Source organism: Anas platyrhynchos, chromosome 3 (genome assembly GCF_047663525.1).
Source record: "Anas platyrhynchos isolate ZD024472 breed Pekin duck chromosome 3, IASCAAS_PekinDuck_T2T, whole genome shotgun sequence".
Classification (NCBI taxonomy): domain Eukaryota; kingdom Metazoa; phylum Chordata; class Aves; order Anseriformes; family Anatidae; genus Anas; species Anas platyrhynchos.
The window spans coordinates 119,016,895-119,039,924 of NC_092589.1; the positions used below are offsets into that span (position 1 = coordinate 119,016,895).

Consider the following 23,030-nt stretch of genomic DNA (forward strand, 5'->3'; position numbering starts at 1 on the left):
AGGTACTCGGAACGAAGCCTGACAAAATGCATCGGGATAACAATAGAGACCCGGCCCGATTACTGCCTGAAGCGGCATCTCAGTGACATGCTGTCCTACGGCTGCACGAGGCTGGAGATTGGCGTGCAGAGCGTCTACGAGGACGTGGCCAGGGATACCAACAGGTGAGGAGAAACATTCGATGCTCATGGGATGGTTTTCGAAATGTTTCAGAACAGCATCTCTGTTTGAACACCCATTTAAGATCAATTATTGAAGCATTTGGCTCGTTGTCTTGCTCGTGTGGCCATGTGTCTGTTAAGAAAGAGTAATAAACTGCAGCGGCTTCATGGAGTTTGTTGTGGGGTTGTGTAGACCGTGTTATAACAAAATGGAGTTATTTGTGATATTTTAAACTCGGGATCTTTTCCTGCATTGTACATTTCTCTCCTTTTGTTGTTGCTGTTGCTTCATAAATAAATGCATTATTGTGAAGTGGAGAATGTGCCCGGAGAGAACTTGTAATTCTCATCCTACATAATTCACAATCTTTAGTCTGGAGCAGATACAATGCAGCGTAATCTCTGGGAGGCTCTGTGCCAGCAAACAGCCTGCTCTCTGCACCACACACCTTACTCTGCTGAGCACGGGAGAGGAGAGAGGACGATGGCAAGTACAGGGGGTGAGGCGCAGAAACAGCACCTGTTGATGGATTAACCCCGGTCACTCTGTGGTTACAACACGTCTCCGGGTGGCAAAATAGGTTCAGAAGAAGCCTGTGATTTATTCCTTGTCATCTTGGACCTGTGGCCAAAAGCACAGCTGTCCTACGTAGGAGAGTGTGCAATGCATTGTTCATCCCATCCCTTGCAGGCAAGAAAGCTCATCTTTTTCTTTCATTGTATTTCACTTTTTTTTTTTTTTCCCTGATAATTCTGATGATATTTTGAGAGAAGTGATTCTTCTCCTGATCATTTGTTCACATCTGACGTTTGTACAACTTGCCGTCGTTCTTATTGCATATTCCAGTCACCGACCACAGACATTTAATAACCATAATCATAGATAATGGCAGAAGCGGTATGGTTCAATAAGCAAAACACATTTTTGTTAATACCTACCTTAAAGGCAGTAGTGCAAAACTGAAAATGTTGGACATTTTCTTTCAGAGGCTTAAAGGAAGAATCCCAAATGAGTTTCTTCCTGCGGGTTGAGCTGTAGTTTTGCTTGTGCGTGGAAGCTCAGGACGTCACTACTATGAAACAGGCAGGCTGCTGCACTGGAAAAGCCATTTATTGAGTAGTCCACGAGCAGACAGCTAACATTGATAGGTGATATTTTTCCTCCTCTAGATGTCAGAGCTTTCCAAAGGAAGAGATCCATCCTGAGCTAGATCTTACTTTTTGGCTAGTTGTATTCTCCAACGGTTACTTCTGCCACATTGTGAATTTAACAAATCATTTCTTTTCGGCTTTTAAAATCTTTTTTTTTTTTTTTATAAGTTCCTTTTCAAAGGTGCCCTACCCTGAAGTGGAACTGTAAAGCTCCACTTAGCTCTCGCTGCAGTCGTCTTCGGGTTTCCTGCGGTTTGTGTGTGAGATCAGAGCTGGTGCCATAAATCATTCAGAGCCGCATGTCACTTCTGGCTTGTGAATTTGCTAATGAACCCTTGATTTCCTGCTGATGAATCAGAAGAAGAATGAAGTAGTGTATTACTGACTGTTTCACTCAGAACTAGCCCTGTGCGGAATTGTATTTTGAAAGGTTTTTGACATTCTCAGAGCTGCTTGCAGAATTCCTAAAAGGCTTTGCTGCGGGCTCTCACAGCAGAGACAACGCAGGCTCTTGGTTCATGTGCCCCACTCCAACATTTCTGAACAATGAAGTGGAATATAGTTTTCGAGAAGAGTGATTCAAGTTTTCTTTTTCTTCTGAAATGACCTCATTTTGCTTCTGTTCTCCTGCTTTGTGGGGGATGTGTTTGGCTTTAAACTTTTAATATTTTGCTTGTAGCGAAATGTCAGATTACAACCAATTAGGCTAACTGTTTGGAAATTACTTTCTATTATGTTCCATAAGTCATTAGTGAGGGTTTTGAGTGCTTTGGGTGGCTGTGAGGCAGAAAAATATTCAAGAACAGATCTAGGCATCAAATAATCAAGTTATTGATGCAGCTCAGATTCCACTTCTAATAAGAAAATAATTTTTATTTATGAAGCAAGTCTCCCATTTACTCCCCTCAGGCTACTCAAGGTCTTGAGTAATACTGTCCTTGAACAGTCTCAGAAAAACACCATAATACTTCTGGAAAAAAAAATCATTAATAAAACTATAGTTGTAAAAATACAGGTGGGGGTTTAACAGAGGCAGAATCTACCAGTGGAGAGAGAGGGAAAGGTCCTTAAGAAAAGGGAAGTGGCTGTTTGTTTGGCTAACATCGGGTCTCGGCAGAAGGCAGGCGTTGTGGAGATGCCCAGATGGCATCAATTTTTCATCCAGAAGCCTCTCGAGGAGAGGAAGAGCCGCCCTGCTGAGCGGATCTGTTGGCAAGGAATTCCAAGAGGCAGGGTGAAGTGGTGGGCGAGCCTGATGGGAAGATGACGGCGGATGCTGACGGGGCAGAAACGGCTGCAAGTGTCAGCCAGCACCAGGAAAACCCTCGCAGCTAGGAGACAGCAACAGCAAGGACTTGGTGGGGAGACTGATCCCGCGTGATGGGCACCTCCCCGGAGCTGCTCACAGTCAGAGAGGTGGCTGCTGCGGAGGCAGAAGAAGGCTCCCGAAGCGTGGAGGATGGAGAGGTTTGCTCGAGGCTGATGAGGGAGGTGTGATTCAGCCTTTGCCCCTGCCAGCCCTGCAGGCTCCCACTCTCTGCGAGCTCCCGCAGAGCGAGCCTGAGTTGGTGTGGTTTGATGGCAGGGAAGAACATGAAATCCTTCCCGAGTCCCAGTTTGGTCTGTGTCTTGGAGGTTTAACACCTCAGAACCTGAGAATTGTTCCTTTTGCTCTAAAGGGAGTACTTGAGAGTTCAGCCAGCCTTTTGCAAGGATGATTTTCTAACTAGCTGGTTCTACGTAGCCCCCATCCTTCTCCGTTTCTGTAGCTTTTGTTTCTGTTCCAAGACTTAAATGGTGATAAATTGATAATGAAACACAACCCTGCTCATTTCCTGAAAAATAATCTGAATTAAATATATCTGAATGTGTTTGTTTTTTTTTCTGTATGACCTGGGTTGCCTATCCTGAGTGTCCAGGGCTCTAAATCTCTCCTTTTCTCTTCCCAGAGGTCACACCGTGAAGGCTGTGTGCGAGTCGTTTCACCTAGCCAAGGATGCTGGCTTCAAAGTGGTGGCGCACATGATGCCCGACTTACCAAACATGGGGCTCGAAAGGGACACGGACCAGTTTGTTGTGAGTATGGCTGAGGATCACCAGGAGTTTCTGGTTCCTTCCAGCTGTTCCGTCTCGTTCTGCCTCCTTTTCTTAGCTCAGCTATTAGTTAGGATCTGGGCCGGAATTATTTCTTAAGGACAAACAATTTAACATTCATTTTTGAAGGTGGAGGGTAAGAAAGATTTGTTGAACTACTTCATCCAGAAAATTATATCCTTGCCTCATGAAAGACTGAGTCACTCAGGTCTCGGTGGAATACAGCTCTTCCAATGCTAACTAGGGCTCTTACTTTTTTCCAAGATGGTTTTCTTGCCTTGGCTTTACAATAGTGCATGTTTCAAAGTTTGAAGCATACCATCTCGAAGGTAATTAATTGCAAAGTAGAGTGTATAGGTGTATTACATAGCATCTCTGTTCTTGGCTCAGCGCTGCTCAATAGCTTTATCAATGATGTGGAAGAAAATATGAAATTATTTCTAGAGAAATTGAAATGAGAAATAAAGAGTAAATGGTAAACATCACAGGGAATTAACCACTTTACCTGATAATGCGGTAGATTTTTTTTCATGATCTCATTATTTTAAAGTCCAAGTGGGTTTTCTTTTTAAAATAGTTCAGAAATTTGCAGTCACGGTGTAGGAACCACAGGTATATTTCTCTGCAAGGTCAGACTAGGTGCTTTCTGGCACTAAAAAACTATCAATGCAACAGCAAGTATTGATCAGAAGTTCAGGCAGGAACCAGTGTTTTTTCCTGGTGTGCTGCAGACAGACACTTTTAGAAAGAAGCAATCCAGAATGCGGCTATACAGCACACGGAGGAAGTTCTGAAACCTATGGGAGGTACTTCTTGGAAGTGATTTTGTGCAGATTTCTTGTGCACATCATAAACATAGATGGCACTCAGTAAATATTATGTTCATGTGACAACGTGAGAAAGCTGGGACAAAGTGATTAGACCGTGCACAGAAAAGTAAGGATGAAGTCAGTGACAACTGAAAGTGAATTCAACTCAAAATTCATCCCTCAGTCTCTGTTGCTCCTGGATTATTTTCTTATAATGCTAGAGGAGATAGAGGGTAGGAGTGGACATCAAATTAGCTGTGTTTGCCTGTAATTACTTGTGCTGCGGGGTATGGCAAAACCCGACTCAATACCTAGTGAAGTTGCAGCTGTAGTTCAGGGTTCTTTATGGGCCTGTCATTACTTGGAGTAGTATCGGGCTGGGGAGGATTTATGATGGAAGAACAGCAATACCGACTGAAAGATTTAAAGAGCTATCCTTGGATGAGACCCAGCAGAGGGGACACAGTAATCTCGAGCATTTGCAAGATGTAAAACCGAAGAGGGAGGAATTATTTAAGGCAGAATTTCGAGCTTCTATAGAAAGGATTATTTTATTTAATGATTCTTATTCTGTGCTGCTTATCCGTGACAAATGGCTAAGGCTTTCCCACGGTAGGATCTGGAGTTGCTCCTCTTTCAGTGCACGAGCACTCTGGAAGTACTCTTCCAGCACTGCTTAACTTCAAGTGATGCTCAGCTGCCTGCGGTGTGTGCAGGCTGCAGGGCTCACCTGCTTGTCAGGGGAAGGGCAGTGCCCTGCTGGATTTTCTCCATTTATTACTGACAATTGTTTATTACTGAGAATTGTTGCAGGAATAGAAGATGCAGAAGGCAAAGTCCTCGGGAAGAAGGGAGAAGAATATGGTGAAAAGGCTGGAATTGCAAGGGGGGGGCTAAAAGAAAGCTGGGAAAATAGAGGTTAGCACAGAAAAGCAAGAGGAGAAAGCAGAGCAGAGAAAGTCAGCTGGTCTAGAATATCTTTGCAGGATAAGTCTCAGCTTTAGGAGGTGGGAGGACATCAGAGTTGATGGTGTGCCTGCTCTGGAACATGGCAGGAAGGAATTTGCACGTTATTGATGAAGAAATCATTGATCTTAGAAAAGGAAGGGGTAAGACCGGATCAGAATTTTGGTGTGAGGGGTTGGAATTAGCCAAAAGAGTGGCTGGAGGAAAAGGGAAATGAAATGCAAAGCCATGGAAAAAGAAAATCAGGTGACAGCTTAGGAGGGGGATTCAAGAATATGGAGAGGGTGATGGGGTGGCCAGCTCAAGTGACACCTCGTTAATGAGTTCAGAAATTTGAAGCGGGACTTGCAGATCAAATTAAGATTGGATGGCAGCGAGGGTGGAGATGAGGAGCTGGAGGATGAGTAATCAGCGTGGAGGATGAAGCCCTCAAGAAGCAATGTGAAGGCTGCAGAGTGAGGAGGAGAAATAGGACTTGGAGAGGTGAGCTGCTGGGGAAGAGGTGATCGGGCGCAGCAACGTGGAGAGGAATTATACCGGTGTTGGTTTAAAGAGAGGAAAGTCTGGGAAAGGAGAGGAGAAGGAACCAAAATGCACGTGTCAGAGAGGTGCACAGGGTCTGCGCTCTGAGACCAGCCAGTGCACGAAGAAACCTGCCTGAAAGAGGCAGCTGCGAGGCTGATGGGCAGCTAAGTGATCGCTGTGCCTTGCAGGAGACGGAGCTGCAGGGAAGGAGAGCGGAGAGGTTGTGGATCACTCTGACACGTTTCAAGATGGAGTGGTAAACAAGAGGCATCCTTTCCATTTCCCTTCCTCCTCAGCCCTTCTCATCCCATCCGAAATGCTTTATAATTTATTTTGAAAAGACGCTTTGTCTTGAATAAGAGAGAGGAGAGGGTGAAAACAGCCGTTCGTTTTGTTTTGTTTTTCCACAGCCCTGCACTGGCAAACGTGATTGAAGCGTACAGCAGGCAGCAATTCCTCTTTTCTGGGGATTCAGCTAGACAGCACACTCTCTGTTTCCTACCCAAAATTTTCTATCCTAGCTTTGAGTTGTTAGAAACAACTTCGATGGCGTGCTGTGTCAATGTTAGTCCGTGCTGGTAAATATTTAGACACTTCTATTGCATAAAACTAATGTGAGAACAAAGAGAGGAACCAAGAGGAGAGCATCTGTTGTGTTCTTGCAACAGCACCAAGCTGTTCGCGAGGAGGAGGAGTGCTCTTTCACACAGTTTGTGGCTCTTTAGTCTCCTAATTCACACAAACGTGTATCTTGCTATGAGCTACCTCTGACTTTTTGGGGACAGACACCTGCGCCTTATCAGGGAGCCTTATAGATTTTTTGCTTCTCCTTTTTTTTTTTTTTGCTTGAGTTCTAAATAAGCTCAGAGAAAATAAATTGCTGCGATGCTAACTTCCTTTCTAGTCGTGCACTTTTCAGACCAGGGAAGGGTAGGACAAAAAAGGAACCCAGATGACTTTAGGAGGAGGTCTAAACACTGCCTCCATTACCAGTTGATAGATTAAATGTGGAGCTTTCTCCTGGGAAGATAATAACTTGCTGATTGTGCTGACTGCGTACTAAAAATACTGGGTGCTTCTTCAAATTGAACAGGTAATTATGGTTTCAAGAGTAACATTGCTTCTGTCCCTCATGACCTATTGATTTTGAAGTGTTACCTGCTTCTTCCATCCAGCAGCGACGATGCCCATCGGTCCCTCTTGTGCAAGCATCTCTGTGTTTTCAAAGTTTTGTGTGTGTTTAGCAACTGTACTCCTGGAAAGTGTTTTAATAATTATTCAAAAGCGTTAATTTATTGATAGGAGTCAATGTATGAGATACACCTTCTATTATAGGTAGATATTCTCTCTTTTACAGTGAGGTGGAGGTGGCTGCTTTTCTGTCTGCCTTCAGTATAAAGATTACTACAGCTCCTTTTTTTAACTAGAGGGGTTGTCCTGGTTCTGTATACCAGTTATGTTCTGCTTCTCCGCCCTTCTTCCCCCTGCACACCCCTTTTTCCCATTACTCCAGCTGCTTTTTGTGGCCTCGGAGGATTTCCTTTCTCCTTCAGGTCTTTTCACCCCGTTCCAAAGACGGCAGCGCGCTGCAGGAGGGAGCATCCTCGGCTCGCGTCCTCGTGTCAGGTAGCGTGCACACATGCACACGCATGCACTCTGCTGCTTCGAGCTAGCAAACGCGAGCAGAGCCGATAAGCCCGCTTTGCAGTGCCTCACGTAGCAGGTGGTCGGAGAAAATAATTAGAATAATAGCTAGAATAAATCAAGGGCTCAGCGGGAATAATGGAATTGTTACCAGAGCAGACACCTCATTCTGTGGAACGCGATAAACACTCAGCTCTGCTGTTGTAGCACGAGAGGGATGAGGTGACTCTAGGGGTAAATGGTTGGGAGGATTCATGAATCACACTTGCCAACGGGGCTACCAAGCAGAACTTTGGATTTAAGCAAAAACTTTAGGAGGTTAAAGAATTCCCAGGATGCTGTTCTTAATTCCTCATTCTGTTTCTGCAGAGTCACTGAGTGGTAATAGTGTCATCGACAAGCTGGATCTCTTCTGGTATCAATACTAAGCTAGTAACATTTATTAATGGAGAAGGCATGGCTGTTTGCTCTGTTTTTTTAGTGGTCTTTTCCTGTTCATGGTTTACCCTTGTGGTTCATTTTGATCCTTCAGAAGGGATGTCTGTAAGCCCGCCTCAAATGACTTAAAGACCCTGTGTAGATGAAATAAATTGGGGGAACAGAGAAAAGGAAAAGGAAGAGGGAGATGGGCCAGAAAATTACAAGTCGGGAAGGGTCAAGTGTGGGAAGGGTCAGAGAAAGCGTCATAGCAAGTCTTTGGCAGAACCTTCCTTTTCCTCGAGAAGAGCTGTAGGGAGGTTTTCTGGCCTCATCATTTCCATCTGAAGTCTCATATAAATAAAAAGCTGACGGGAAAAGCATAGGCAGGACCATTTCCTAGTCTGTATTGGAGACAAGTATCAGACTGAGGAGATTTGGTTCAATTCATTAGAGCCATTCTCACGGTTTTTAAATAAAATGCCACCACTGAATTATTTTAGTCTGGTAGAAAATTCCTTTTCTTACAGTCACGTGTCAGGCTATATTCTTTTTCTCCTGAAGGAATGGCTAAATTAGCATTTCTCAGAAATAGACTAATTTTAGTGAAATGCCTGATGCATCCAAGCTTAAGTTAAGCGGAGGGCTACAGCTTTATTTTGGTGTGTGAACATCAGAGAGAAATATAGTGGTCAAGTAAGGCAACGGGTAATATGACTGTTTCTCTCTCTGATGTATTTGGTGTTGTAAAACTTTAAATACTGTTGTATCACCTTTAGCTGTAAATAAGGAGATAGTTTTCCGGAGGGCTCTCATTTTTATTAAGGAGTTGAAATTCATAATGAAGGTAATTTATTACAGCGCTATCAGGAGCTTTTAATAAATGTAATAAAAGATGCTTAAACTGCTGATCTCCATTGATTTTTGTACTCTTTGGGGAAGACAATTATCTCTGTTTTTAAATATCTCTCTGAAATGTTTAGTGGGGTAAATGATTTTCCTTTCAGTTCCCATTGAAGGTCTCATTGAAACACTATTATTGGCAGGTAGCCAGCATTACCTCTGATTTTTTTTTTATTTTTTTATTTTTTTTTCCACGGGCGCATTTATAGAAACAGATTAGGCAGTGCTTAATGATCAGTCCTTCTGAAACAGTGAGGAGAGCTTCTCTTGGAGACTTCCTAAACGTTCGAGCTAAAAAGCTCTTCAGTTCGCAAACAATTATAGTTTCATGAACTGTGGCCAACGCCATGGTAATTTTTTATGTTAATGGGAACCGTGGTAGTAAGGAGCGGGCTATTTTTGGAAACTATTTTCACAGATAATTGCACTCATATTTCTGGGGATAAAATGTCTAGATAAAGGCCCGGTTTGTGCCCACTGCTGCAGATGGTCAAATTGCGTGCACAAAGCTTCTCTCCCTTTCCAGTGTCTGTGTGGAACCAACTTTTATTTGCTCACTGGGTGTGTTTGCAGCAGCTCTGGGTAGGTTTCCTACAAAGCACGTCAGATTTCTCTCTTTGTGCAACGTGAGAGCAAAGTAAAGTTGGTGCTGCAACCCTTTGTGTGACGATGTGTGGGAAGAGAAGAGCTGAATCAGTTGAATAGTGCAGGTAAAACTGGTCCCTTCTCTTCTGCATCACTGGGGATCCATGCATGTGGGTAGGATGTCACAACTTCAACCAGAAAATGCAGAGGCTGAGGATTTCACTGGTGGCGTGATCGCAGCATCGTGCTGCCCAGACACACTACGTGCTGCTGTACCTTTTAGTATTAACATGATGAATTGCAAGGCTGCGTGGAAAAACGGCGTTTTGGATTGCTTGGATTGCTCCCTTTGTCTTTGGGAATTAGTATTTTGTCCGCACATACAATTTCCTCCGGCATGGCAGCCGTAAAAGTTATGCTAATAACCATCTCAATCTTTAAAATAGCTTCCCATTCAGAAAAAGCTTCTGAGAAGTGTAGAGTCGAGACCCTTTTTCTACCCAAACTAAAAGATCATTTTGGAACTTAACAATCCCCAGACAACTGTGGGCTGCGTAGGCTCATACGGTTGCTCTGTCTCTTCAAGTGGTGGTTTTCAAGCCAGCATTCTGAAGTTGTTTTCTGGGCTTCTTTCACTAAGGCCCCTTGCTGCTGAAGTCAATAATGAGCATATGTCTGGGAACATAAAGCCAAATGGAAAAGCAGCACAGGAATAAAAGGATGTGCCTTGGATAGAGTGCAAATTTGCTAGGCATTTAGGCAAACAAAGCATCATTTGGTAAAATATGTATTTTAGCACAACTCAGCAGCAGCAACTGTATGCTTACTATGAGGGTGGTAAACCGTGATGTCCAAATTAAATCTGCAAGGACTTGATTTTTTCTTTTCTTTAAAGCGTAATGGAAAAGCGTAATGGTTTTGCAGTGAACATAATAACTGAGAGAAGCTTTTGCAGGGCTTTGTCGGCTGGGAGGGAGCGTGTGGTTGTATTGATGCTTGTTACGGAGAGGAGAGGTCTGATGAAAGAGGGTCAGATTATCAAAAAAGATTGTAGAGTGGCTGGTCTCGATGATTTTTAGGGTAGAAGACATTGTGTGTTGCAAAACTCGTGTATTAACTTCAAACAATGAAAAATGATGCATTTCCCATACTTAGCCCTAGGGGAAAGCTGACCCTCCCAGCAACGTAAAGGCCAGAGTCCTGCGCTCGGGAAAAGTGAAGGTGAAACTTCACAGCAAATTTATTGAGGTATTCTCATGGGTTCCTCCAGAACTGCGTAATAAATGGAGAGTCACTTGGAGCACCTGCAAGACGGAGCAGATGGGGCTGCTCGGTGCAGTGAGCACAATCTGGAGAGACTTGTCTGGTGTTCGCGTAGCTACTGTGTTCAGGAGTCAAAACCACGCTCCAAGGTCATGCTGCTGATGCCCAAGGCACCTCCCAAATGTGAAATGTCTCTTTCCTTATTGAGTTGTATTGTAGTGGTGCCCGGGACTGTCAAACGCTAGGATCTCCTTGCAGAAAGTGACTGTCCAACAGCCTTAGACAGGAGGCAACATGTAGATCTGAACAGTCCAGGGATACAAAGAGACCGTGGAAGGTACAGGATGGCAGGTTGGCACATTCCCTCTACGGCCAGCAGCAACAATTTCCTAGAATTAAAGTATTTATGAAACTGAAGTGCATAGCATTGGTAAATAACTCACTGAAGGCAACAACTCATCTGTGGACTAAATGCTCCTGTAAATTAGGTTACCTCCACACTGCAGTTGTTGTGTTGCACCCCAAGAGTGGTCTGGTTACGTTTCATGCTCTTTCTGAAGCTGAATAGTGCAAGGATTAGGTTGTGTTAGCTTCTGGAAGAGTTCTCTTTGGCACATGGACTTCATGGTTTGGATGCTCTTGGGGATGGGGGGAAGAATAACAGCTTTTGCACCTTGAAGGGTGAATTACAAAGTCTTTTACAGTGTTTTCTCTGGACATTAACAGGTCAAACCACTTTTATTTGGCATTCAAAGGCTATGTATGGGGCTTTCTGGAACAACCTGAGGTGAACACGTAGATTATTCTGTTAAGTGCAACCAATAAACCTCCTGATAAACTTCCTGAGTATTGTGAGCCTGTACGTTCAGGAATTTAAAGACTGGAGAAATGGATCTGAAACAAACTTTTCTGGTCCAGCTACTGCATGCTACTGTGCTACAAGGTGCCCTGATGTGCTGTTTTTCTTCACGTTAATATATACTATTGTTAAAGACATTTGCAGGCAGATGAGCTAAAAAATGGTATTAATAATAGTCACAGAACTGACCCTTTTGTGGCCGAAATGTTGGGTTTTATGGCACTGTTTTCTTGGCTTAGTAGTTTCCAAAATCATATTTTACGTACTCTGGTGAAATGTGACAGCTTCAATATGTCAGGAACTGAAAGGATTTTTATTACATAGCTGCCAATAGCCGGGAAAATTATAACGTTCACCTGGAAAATGGCCTTTGCTCCCTTGATTGCAGAGTGCTTTACAGCTACCTTCTGGAGGGCTGGAGGTTTGGATCCTCTGCTGTAGGAACTTTTTGTCCCATGGTCACGTCTGTAGGAGATCTGTCTTGATTTTGTCATGAGTGTAGACATAAAGCAGGAGTGAGTTGATGTCTCTTTTCTTTAAGCCTGCTTTTGAGTCAATTTTATAGAGATTCATGATATATTGTAACATACACATTTCAGAGGAGCCTAATTAAAAATGTTGCCACCTTGTAGTGCGTTTGCATCAGACATCACTGATGCAACAACCAGATTTACTAATTGCAGCACAGTCGCTTCCCAAAAAACTCTTTCTGCTCTTTGGGGATAGATAACGCTCCTGTTCCTCACAGGCCTCAGAAATAATGTTATATTTGGCATGACTGATTTCAGCATACCGTCTTCATATAAATGCAAGGCACCTTTGGAAATTCCCAAGGGTCTATTACAGAAATATTTCAATTGTATTTTAATTATAGGTATTTAAAATAAATGCCAGTTAAAGGTACCTTGAAGAGTGGGTGTGCACAGTCAGCAGAACAAGCTCCAGCTTGCCAAAGGTGAAATACTAGAGCTTGCTTTTCCCTTTCATAGCGGGCTCATCTGCCTTATTGCCGATGAATGTTTTGCATTGTGTTTGTGCTCATTTTGCATGGAAGGCACGTACAGAATTAGGGAAAGGTTGAGGCTGGAGGCACGTGTGGGTCCGCTCATCCCACTCCTGCTCCAACAGGGCCACCCAGTGCAGGGTGTCCAGCACCACGTCCAGGTGGCTTTGGGAGATCACAGAATCCCAGAATGGCCAAGGTTGGAAGAAAGCTCTGGAGATCATCTGGTCCAACCCCTCTGCTCAGCAGGGTCACCCAGAGCTCGTTGCACAGGAGTGCATCCAGGCGGGTTTTGGGATATCTCCAGAGAAGGAGACTCCACGGCCTCCCTGGGCAGCCTGTGCCAGTGCTGTCACCCTCACAATAAAGAAGGGTTTTCTTATATCCATCAGGAACCTCCTGGGCTTCAGTTTGTGACCCTTGCCTTTTGTCCTGTCACTGGGCACCTCTGAAAAGAGCCTGGCCTCGTCCTCTTGACACCCTCCCTTCAGATATTTGTATACGTTGATAAAACCCCCTCAGTCTTCTCTTCTAATCAGGCCCAGCTCTCTCAGCCTGGCCTCGTGCTACAGCTGCTCCAGTCCCCTCAGCATCTCCATAGCCCTCCTTTGGACTCACTCCAATAGCTCCATGTCCCTCTGGTACTGGAGAGCCCAGAACTGGGCACAGTACTTCAGCTGGGGCAGGATCACCTCCCTCGACCTGCTGACAACCATCTTCCAAATGCGCCCCACGATGCTGTTGGCCTTCTTGGCCACAAGGACACATGGCCAGCTTGTGTTCATCCTGGTGTCCAAACGAACCATGGGGGGCATCAGGCCTGGCCCTGAAGGGATTGTCCCGCTCTGCTGCCTCATCTCGAGCACTGCATGCAGTTTTGGGCAGTACAATATGAGAAGGACTTAAAAGTGCCCAAAGGAGGGCTACGAAGGTGGTGAAGGGTCTGGAGGGGAAGGCATGTGAGGAGCGGCTGAGGTCCCTGGGTTTGTTCAGCCCAGAGCAGAGCAGGCTGAGGGAAGGCCTCATGGCGGCCTGCAGCTCCCTCACGAGGGGAGAGGAGGGGCAGGCGCTGAGCTCTGCTCTCTGGGGACAGCGACAGGACCCGAGGGGACAGCATGGAGCTGGGACAGGGCAGGGTCAGGCTGGGAGTGAGGAAAAGGTTCTGCACCCAGAGGTGGTTGGGCACTGGGCCAGGCTCCCCAGGGCACTGGTCACAGCACCAAGCTGCTGGAGTTCAAGGAGCATTGGGACAACACTCTCAGACACAGGGTCTGGTTCTTGGGAGGTGTTGTGTGGAGCCAGGTGATCCTCTAGTGGAAGGTGTCCCTACCCTTGGCAGGAGGTTGGAACTAGATGATCTCTAAGGCCATTTGAAACCCAAACCATTCCATGATATGATCCTTTTGGGTCCTTTCCAACTCAGGATATTCTGTGATCCTATGATCACAGTGTATAACACGCATGCATTTGTAAAATGCATTACAATAATCATGATTTTTTTCACCATTCTGTCACTGAGTGGTAAACTGTACCTAAAAATGTCTAATTTATCAGAATTCTGTCTACAAAAAGGGTGTCCAGAGTAGCTATAAAGTAGCATCTTATTATTTCCTGGTAACTTCTTAACAGGGCGACAAAGGTCAGACAATTGACAGATATTGATGTTAAGTGACTTTAAAATGACTATGTCTTGGTTCGCTGTTGGCACTGCCTTTCCCTGCTTCCCAGGTGACATCTGGTAGCTGACAATGTTCGTAATCGCAGGCTGTAGCAAAGTGCAGTAAAAAGGCATTACGGTCCCTACTTCCCGGTCAGTAGGCCATTGTAAGTATCAGTGAACGCAGATCCTATCATTACATTTTAATTAGAGCAGCATTTACAAGAAAGAGGGGGAAAATGCAAATTCCAAGTTAAAATGGAGCCACATTTTTTGAGCCACAAGCTTCTATTAATGCATATAATTAAACTACTAAGTGATTGTTCGCTCCCTGTAGAGTTGGAAGTGTCACTCAACGCAGTAGCTTTCAAGTGTTACCACTGTTAATAGTTATAAATAATACAGCTGATGGAGATAAGGAATGCTGCGATATGGAGAGTTAAGATACCATTCATTTTAATGCAGTCGGACGTGAATTTAATCATCTGTCTAATGCAGGGACTACAGTAAAGGAACCAATTCAAGTTCATGGAATCAGGTTGAGAGGCACCTCATTTCTAGTGGACAGTCATTAAAAGCTAGGTTTGGGTGACCTTTATTTTTAACAAAACCTGACATTTTTGTAAAACGCTTAATATAAATTGCTTCGCTTATCCTATAACTGATATCTCCTACAACAGTTGAACATCTTGAGAGCAGGAAGATTAAAGATGGCAACTGAACCTCTGTTTGGTAAGAAGATGAAGTGGAATCCAATAAAAACAGTCTCCTTTTGGAGCAAAGGGAAGAACTACAGCTTTTGTGTCTCTTCAAAACATTCATTTTTATTTTTTTTTTGTGCTTAGAGTGGTCAGTAAAATCAGATGGAAATGAAAAGATGAAATCTTTTAATATTGGCTGATATGTGGTATGACCAAACTTGAAAATGGGACCAAACCAAACCACTGTGTAGTCTCATTATGATTCCAAACCATTGTGACCTTTCTGTTGCAACTGTGAACAGATAGATGGTTGACTGGCAGATTTATAATTCAAAAAGGTTGTTGCAAACACGTAAGAAAGTGAAATGTTTGAGCTCAGGACTTCATCTCCAGATTCCATCTCATGTTCTGAGCTTTTTTTGCTTCACATTAGTGTTATGTTGACTTTTGATTTTTACTTAATGTCTGTTTTGTTGGACAACAATTACAGTGTCATGCAATTTATAAGACTCAAAGCAATTGATGGGAGTTGAACAAAAGGATTCCATCGTGCACTTTGATACGTCTGCCTTGATGGAAAAATCAGCGGCTTCTTGGCATCTAAATGACTAACTTTACACCCGTCGGACCCTGATTATTCATAGTGGCAGTGAGTTTGGGAGGTGGTGGATGAATGGATCCTGCAGACGCCATTAGCTTTAATAACAGGGAACTTCTACAACAAAGGCATATGCTAGTAAAATCAATTACTGTTCTCATAAAACATTTTAGCAGCTAACTTGTATAACCTTGTAGCCTGAGTGTGTGCTGATGGGATCTTATTAAGATTCATTGTTTGCAATTCGTAGAGCAGCTGTTCCTACAAGTAAAGTATGTTTAATGGAGCTCAGGTGAAGCAACAAAAAAAAAAAAAAGTGAATTCTAGGTTTTTCTGGTTACTCAGTATATTATTTGCTGCGAAAGAATACTCAGTGTTCCTCTCCTACCACATAAATTGGCCAAGGTTATGACACACGGTATTTTAGGGTATACAAATGCTCATGTTTATGAACTTCCAGATCATTAAAAGCTTTGATTGATCTGAACTATATATATGTATTTATTATTATTAAACCACCACGATGATCCTTTACATCCTGTCCATCATCTACGCAAATTCAAAATTTTACTCCAGCATCCATCTTTATTATACAAGAAGTGCTAAGTGCTACTTGGATTACAGTCTTTAGCTAGAGGGGAGAGAACTGGAAGTTCAAAGAAAATTGGTTTAGTAGCTTTGAAGTTGTATGTGTTTCCATTTAGAATATTCATGTGCGTGAGAGTACTACGCCGCGTCCTCAAGTGATTCAGAAAGCCGGGAAATATGTAGGGATCCTTTCTCTCCAGGTCATCTGTAGCCTCTTGCATCGCAGGGCATTAGCAGAAGTGGATTTAAGTCTTGATCGAGTGCCTGCCTAGACCGGATGGAAAACCTCATATTGACTCCAGAGGTGCTTTGGATGGTGGTCTCTGAACAGATGCTGCTCAAGGGATTAAATTTGTTTTGGCAGTAAGCTGTTCTGAACGGTTTTATCAGTTGAAGACACCTTTTAAGGTGTCTAATTAAAAAAAGGAAAGGCTACAGTTACTCCTAAAGCTTCGAATGTGTTGGCATTTTGTAGTTCCTTTTGTTTCGTGAGAGACTCAATCAAAACTGTTTACAAATGGGAAAAGGTTAAGCCTTTAAACATTGGGATTTACGGAAACTCTTTAAAGTCTACCGCTGAAAAAAGGGGTTCTGGAAGAAAAGAGATACTGCTTTGTTGTATTTCTGAAATTATTTCAAAAAATATTTATTATTAATTAAACTTGAGGAATATTTTGAGAAATAATTTAAGAAACAAATATGAAACTGCCTTTTTAATGCCAGTGTTACTGAAATATGAAGTAGCATTATCAGCCAGCTTTATATATTGACAGAAAATACGCAGCATGGAGGAAGTGGCAAAATTCATGATGTGATTAGAAACCTTAACTTTTGACCTTGCCTTTGACTGCTGGGTGTTTTTAACCTTAGCACTGTGTTGATGCGTTTGCCTTTAATCTGCAATGTAAATCAGGGAATGTTTTAAATATTCTGCCTGGTGAATCATAGATGCTGCTGCATTCAGCTCAGCATTGTTGCGAATATTAATACATTGCCTATCGGGAAGCTTTTTCCCTTGCTGGAGTGGCTTATTTACCTTTCCCTATCTCATTGTGGAAGCGTCATTGCTTTCTTACCATAATGTCTTTCTCTTCTTCAGCTCTGCTTGGCCATATAACTCCTCTCGTTAAAGCAGTCACTTCCGACAAGGTTGGCTCATTCCTTTTTTCACAGTCGCTTTCTTTTCCATCAGAGCACCTCTAACCACCCACAGAAGGAGGAAGGCTGTCCTTTCGGGTTGGTCCAGGACAAGGCTATTCCAAATTATTTTCCTGACCCCTAATAATGCCGTATGGTTTGGGGTAACACCTGCTTCACCTGCCTGCTTTGACCATGAGCCTGGTGACTATTTTTTTTTCCCCCTCTTTGCATCTTGAGGGTCGGATACACACTGGGGCTGGCACAAAAGAAGAGAGGAGAGTGGTTGGCCAAGGGCGCTGTGTCTGCCTTCCCTCTTGGCCACCAGGAAGATATTTATAATTTTTTATGATTTATGGTATTTATGATTTATGATATTTGTGATTTATTATATTTGTGATTTATGATATTTATGATTTAAGATATTTGTGATTTATGGTATTTCTGATTTACCTTCAAAGTCAAACTGAGCCCTTGGGGCAAAGGGGAGGACGAACCCTTCTGGGAGGTGCTCTAAGCAGACACAACACATGGGGGCAGATCCTGTTTCCACCACTTCTCTACTGCTCATTAGTCTTCTCCGTAACCCAGTCCAACACCGAAACAAAACTATTCTCCCCAAAACGTGTTCTCCCGCATCAGTGAGGTGAGTCATCCTGGCCGAGGGTCTGCAGGAACTGGAGCTGGCAGGAGGCGTGGGCAGGGCAGGGAGCGCGAGCCAGCCCCGAGTGCCTCCGAGGAAGTCATTTACGTCCTCTCCTCGGAAATGATGGTGATGGTGATGATTTCACGGAGCTGGCAAAATGAGTGTTTTTCGTCTCCTGGTGGTGATACGAGGTTTGTGATGAACAGGGGGGTTGTACAGAGTGCATAAACAGCTGGGAAAAGGAGAAGACCAACCTTTTTGTACCCAAACGCGCTCCAGCGTGAGCGCCGTGGTACTAGGGTCCAGTCACCGGTTTCTGTCAGTGTTTGGCTTGTTTCTCTACAAACCACTCACTTCGCAAGGAGCACAGCTTAGTGGGACACACACAAGGTACCTTGTCCCTCTGAGGTGCTCTGTGGCCTCATGTCTTGGACACTCTTTGAGGAGAAATGTAGGATTTGATAGATTTTCAGTTTTGCAGCAGCAACACGAACTTTGTCCACAGTCCTTATCTTGTTTTGTGTCTCAGGCTGATTCCTCTTCGCTCTCTCTGTTCAGATGCATACAATGGCTCAGGAGGCTGCTGGAAAAGGGTTTTGACCACTTTCTTTTTTACAGATGCATTCGCTCTGATGTGTTTTGCTCTGGAGCCGCCCAGCAGGAGCAGCAGTGTGGGCGTGCAGGACAGAGGCTGCTGGAGCTGGCCGAGGCTTCGGCAGGGCGCCTGCTTGAGATGGCCCAGGCTGATGTGGTCCTGCTGTTCCTCTCACCATGCTCCCTTCCTCCCATCCTTGTGCTGGATCTCGCACGCATTCGAGCCCGTGCAGATCCTTTTTGGTGTGCTCAAGCCAGCAGCAAACCGTTTGCCGTTTCTTTAAGCAGTTAAAGGCTGGGTTTGTGCAGCAACAAAGCCGCTGGGCGCGGGGAGGTCCTGCTCCCAGCAGGCTGCTAATGGCACTTTATTTTGGCATCAGGGCTTGCAGGAGCTCTCCAGGAGCTGGTTTAACACACAGCAGCAGCAGGAAAATCGCAGAGTGGGGCCGGGCCACGTGAATGCATCGAGGCACTAAAGCAAAGTGCTGGGGAGCACCAAAGCTGGCGCAGCAACTGGTGGGACCGCGATAGCCAGCCATTAACTCAGCTTAATAAACTTGAGGTTCTTTTATTACAAGAACACTGAGCTGGAGAGGGATCAAGCTGTAGATTTCAAGTGTGCAGTGGTCTAATCCAATATTATATTTAGCCTGGAGATGCAGTTAGAAGGAGAACTATACCATCACTTAATTTAATGGCTCTTTGGTTCAGGGTGCCTTACACGTTGTTTTGGTTTTTTTTTAATATGTTATTGTTGTTATTAGTAAATTATTTTAATTATCATTACTGAAGTTTAATCTGGAAAAAAAACAACCACCGTGATGGATGTGTAGTGTGAGCTCAGTTTGCAGCTCTCCACTGGGATTTATTCACAGAAGTTAGCAGGAGATCCAGCGTGTCCTCCCGTTCTCCAGGATTGTTCAGAACCTCATTGTGGAATAAATCTGTTTTTCTTCATTGCTATTCAAATGATGTGTCCCAGACACATTGATTAATCTCTAAATGTGGTCTGCTGAGATTGAAGATAAGTACGCTCATCTCTATTGTTCTAATTCTGAGCAGAGTCTGTTACAATAAATGGAGCAGTATCTATTGAATTCGTGCTGAAAGGTAGCGGCAACGCAGGGATTGGATTGGTAGCATTGTCATGTGTTTTTTTTTTCTTTATTGGCTTTCTCTTTAAGTCTATAATATACTTTTATTTCTAAAAACGCTGTAAACTGATAAATACTGAAAATTCAGTGTAAGCCAGTCGTTCGTAAGCCACACTTAGCATTGTGTTTTACAGAACCTGTCTTGAAATCAGTTTTGTTAGGGCATTGAAACCTCAGGAGATCTGCTTTGTTTCTCTCTGACTCACATTTTTGTTCCACTTTTGCAGGAGTTTTTTGAGAATCCTGCTTTTCGCCCGGACGGCATGAAGCTCTATCCAACGCTAGTGATCCGGGGCACTGGTCTGTACGAGCTGTGGAAGACGGGGAGATACAAGAGCTACCCCCCTAGCACTCTGGTGGATCTGGTGGCCAGAATCTTGGCTCTCGTCCCTCCGTGGACACGTGTGTACCGTGTTCAGAGGTAATTTGCTGCGGTGGGCTTTGGGTATTGATTTATCGCACTTGGAGGGATTCTTGCCTTAATTACAGCAAGATGTGACTTGGCCTGCTGCTATTTTTCAGTCGTAATCAGTAATGCACTATAAAGATTTTTAAACTGCCTCCTGTCTGTTCAGAAGGGGAAAGGCCAAGTAGAACGAGAAGCCGTTTACATTGAACTGCCTCCCTAATACACCCAGAAACTTCAGGATTTCTGGAGGCCCCATTTTCGCTGCCAGTCAGACGAGCATAGGATGTGGCACACGCAGTACTCTGATGATAGTGATGGATAATTGCCTCTTGGCTGTGGGCGAAGTTTCCTATATTTATTACAGGAGCTACGAGGCTTGTTTTTTTTTCCCTGTTGCTCTAAAGACTTCCTGTCTTTCCCCATGGGCATTGCAGGATTTTCATCAGTGTATTATGACAGTGCTGTTATTGCCATTCAGAAGCCTCCCTTCCTGGGGCGGTAAGTAATACTTGCCCTAGCATTGTGTTTTCAGTGTGGGGTCCTTCTTGGATTATTTTTTCTGCTGTTATCTTCTACGTGTCTGATCGTAGGAAGGGAGGCTGCAGCACACTTAGCTCTTTTTGCATGTGTAGACACTGCTCAGTTGGCTTCCAGCTACACGAGCCAGAAACGGTGCCAGTGCCTAGCTCTAGAGTGCAAAATGAGAAAGCCTTGTGCTTTCCACCTCACCTGCCTGGACTTCTGTAAGGCACTTGTTTTTTATGCCCTCTTGGAAGTGTATTATGGAGCAGGGATAAGTGGGAAAACGAGGCAGAGAAGAAAGTTGCTGAAGGCAAGGAACACTGGGTAGCCTTGACAAAGTATGGATGCAGCTTTATTAGTGGAATTTCTCAAACATCCATTTAAAAAAACATCTTGCTCAAAATTGTATTTATTTACACTAACACAAAAAGTAGTAGGGCACTGAGGAAGCCTTGTGGATGGTGCAAAGCATCCCTGAAAGAGAGGATGCACAAGCAGGATCTGGTGGTGTTGAAGCTGGAGTGATAACAAGATGAGATGGAGTTCAGGAAAGTTTGAGGTCAAGCTCTGAGGAGGTTGTGCTGCGAACTGGGAGATTGCCATGTGAAAATAGCAGAGGAGGAAAAGTTTCCACTGTCTTGGTCCATAATATAAATAAGCTACTGGTGAAAGCAGCTGTGAAAAGCATTTTTTTTCCTCCAAGATAACTTTTTGGAGACAGAGGTATTAATGCAGACTTTGGTAAGCCCTTATCTGGAATAATCCCCATCTTCAAGAAAATGAACTGTGGAAGTATGTGCACAGGAGCATCAGTCTTCTTTTTGAAGGATAGAGGTGGACAGAAAATCTCTGCAAGTTTATGAGGGAAGGAAAATAACCTTTTAAGAAATGGGAAGATTGATTTGGGCACGGAACGAAATGGGAAATAGCCTCGGATAAAGCGACACGGGAAGCTGGAAATTTTCTGTCAGCCAAAGGGATGAGATTCGGGAGCTTTGCAGAGTTACCAAAGAGGAGGAGAAGAAAGCAGGAAGATTGGAAAGCTTGATTAGGCTGATGAATGTGGACGTGTTCCAGCAGGTAACAGAGACATGGATTCAGTGACCAGGAGATGCTTCCTGCAGATCTCCACTACTGCAAGAAGCTCGTGGCTGTGGCTCTGAGAAAAAGGATGTGATGCTGATTAAGAAGGCAAAACACGTCTTAGAGGAAATATCTACTTGCTATTCCCCCAGGCTTGTCACATCATTTGTCGAAGCGTCATTAAAAGCAAACCTCCTGCCTCTCCCCTCTGCACGCCCATCTCCCTCTTCCTGAAGGATTCCAGTACAGACGTAGCAGCCCCGTTGTTGGGGATGCTCTTACCACAGGTTGTATCTGAAACAAACAGCTTTATTCTTAGAGGAAAGCAGAAGCCTGCAGGTCTTCTCCTGAAGATCACGGGCCTGGCAGAGGGTTTGCTTGGTGTGCTGGTTTCCCAGAGCCTGATGATGGGTTTTCTGGCGGCGGCAGCAGCCCCCGTCCAGCTGTCATCCAGCTGTCAGTTATTATGTTCCAGTGGAATAGCTGTTTTCTTGCTGACTGCCTCAATGTTATCTGAAACTTGTTCGTGGTGATTACAGATTTTTACACCTCCAGTGCAAAGTCCAAAAGCTATTACTTTGATCTAAATTGCTTTCAGGGTCATTGTGCGACTCTGCAGCAGAATAATGAGCAAAGCCAGATTGCTGAAGGATTCGTGGCCTCTTCCCAGCACTGCTTCGCCGAGGATAGCGACCGTTTCCAGCTCCCCCTTGCAGCCCCCTGCAACATTCCCTTTCCGTCTCCCTCCTGTCTGCTTCCCCAGCTCCTCCCTCCTTCACCTCTTGCATTTCAGGCTCTATTTTTGCCGTCCTTCCAGTTTCAGTTTGCCTTCTTGGAAGGCAGCTTGTGCTGAGCTCCCTGCACGCTGCCTGGCTGTGCATGCGTTCGGGTTTTGTACCAAACACCACCAGAAAAAGGCTGAGCCATCCATCCCCTCCCTTATTAGGACCACCGTGTGAGATCTCTGGTCCCTACAAGCAGGTTTTCAGGAAACAAAAGAGACTTGGTGTTCGTGTAGTCTGCCACATGTTCAAAATATGCAATTTAGCAACTTGGGGGAGCACAGGAGAGGCATCCCTGGCAAAACACCACGGAAAGATTGAGATGCTAATGGCTGGTTGGAGGGGAATAATTCTTTGTGGTTACTTCGGACCTCTGGAGATGCTTATTGAGATGCTTATTGCTGTATTTGTCCTGAGTGTTTGTGAACCCGAGTATTCGAGAAACAGAAGATGAAATCGGCCCCGTTGAAGCTTCTGGCAAATTGCACGTGAACTGTAGGAAGGTCAGGATTTAATCCCCCATATCCCTCAACTTAGTTAGCGTTTTAACAACTCTTGAAATCGGTACATTGCTGTCTGTTGGGTGTTCAAAACAGGCCATTAATGTGTACACCAGTGATGCACACAGGGTATTTGTTTAAATACTCTGCCTTCATTTGAAGTGCGGCTAGAGAAGCTATTTCTTGCTTGCTTCTTATTAAAAAGCTTATTTTTCACGTTTATATTTCAATTTAATTTGTTGCCTAGCAGGGAGACGAGAGAGGCTCAGGTTACTGTA

At 44.2% G+C, this 23,030-nt stretch overlaps 1 protein-coding gene across 4 annotated transcripts in view; it reads left to right on the forward strand.

The window, feature by feature from the left end:
* The window catches only part of ELP3 (elongator acetyltransferase complex subunit 3), an 88,259-nt gene that overhangs the window by 27,261 nt on the left and 37,968 nt on the right, over positions 1-23,030 (forward strand). For all 4 annotated transcript variants that reach the window (XR_011808626.1, XM_072036589.1, XM_072036590.1 and 1 more), the window contains exons 8-10: positions 3-164; positions 3,263-3,389; positions 19,684-19,877. Coding sequence is in view for 3 of the 4 variants with exons in the window: in XM_072036589.1 (XP_071892690.1) it covers positions 3-164; positions 3,263-3,389; positions 19,684-19,877 (483 nt within the window). In the remaining variant the exon portion in view is untranslated. The remainder of the gene's footprint in view (positions 1-2; positions 165-3,262; positions 3,390-19,683; positions 19,878-23,030) is intronic.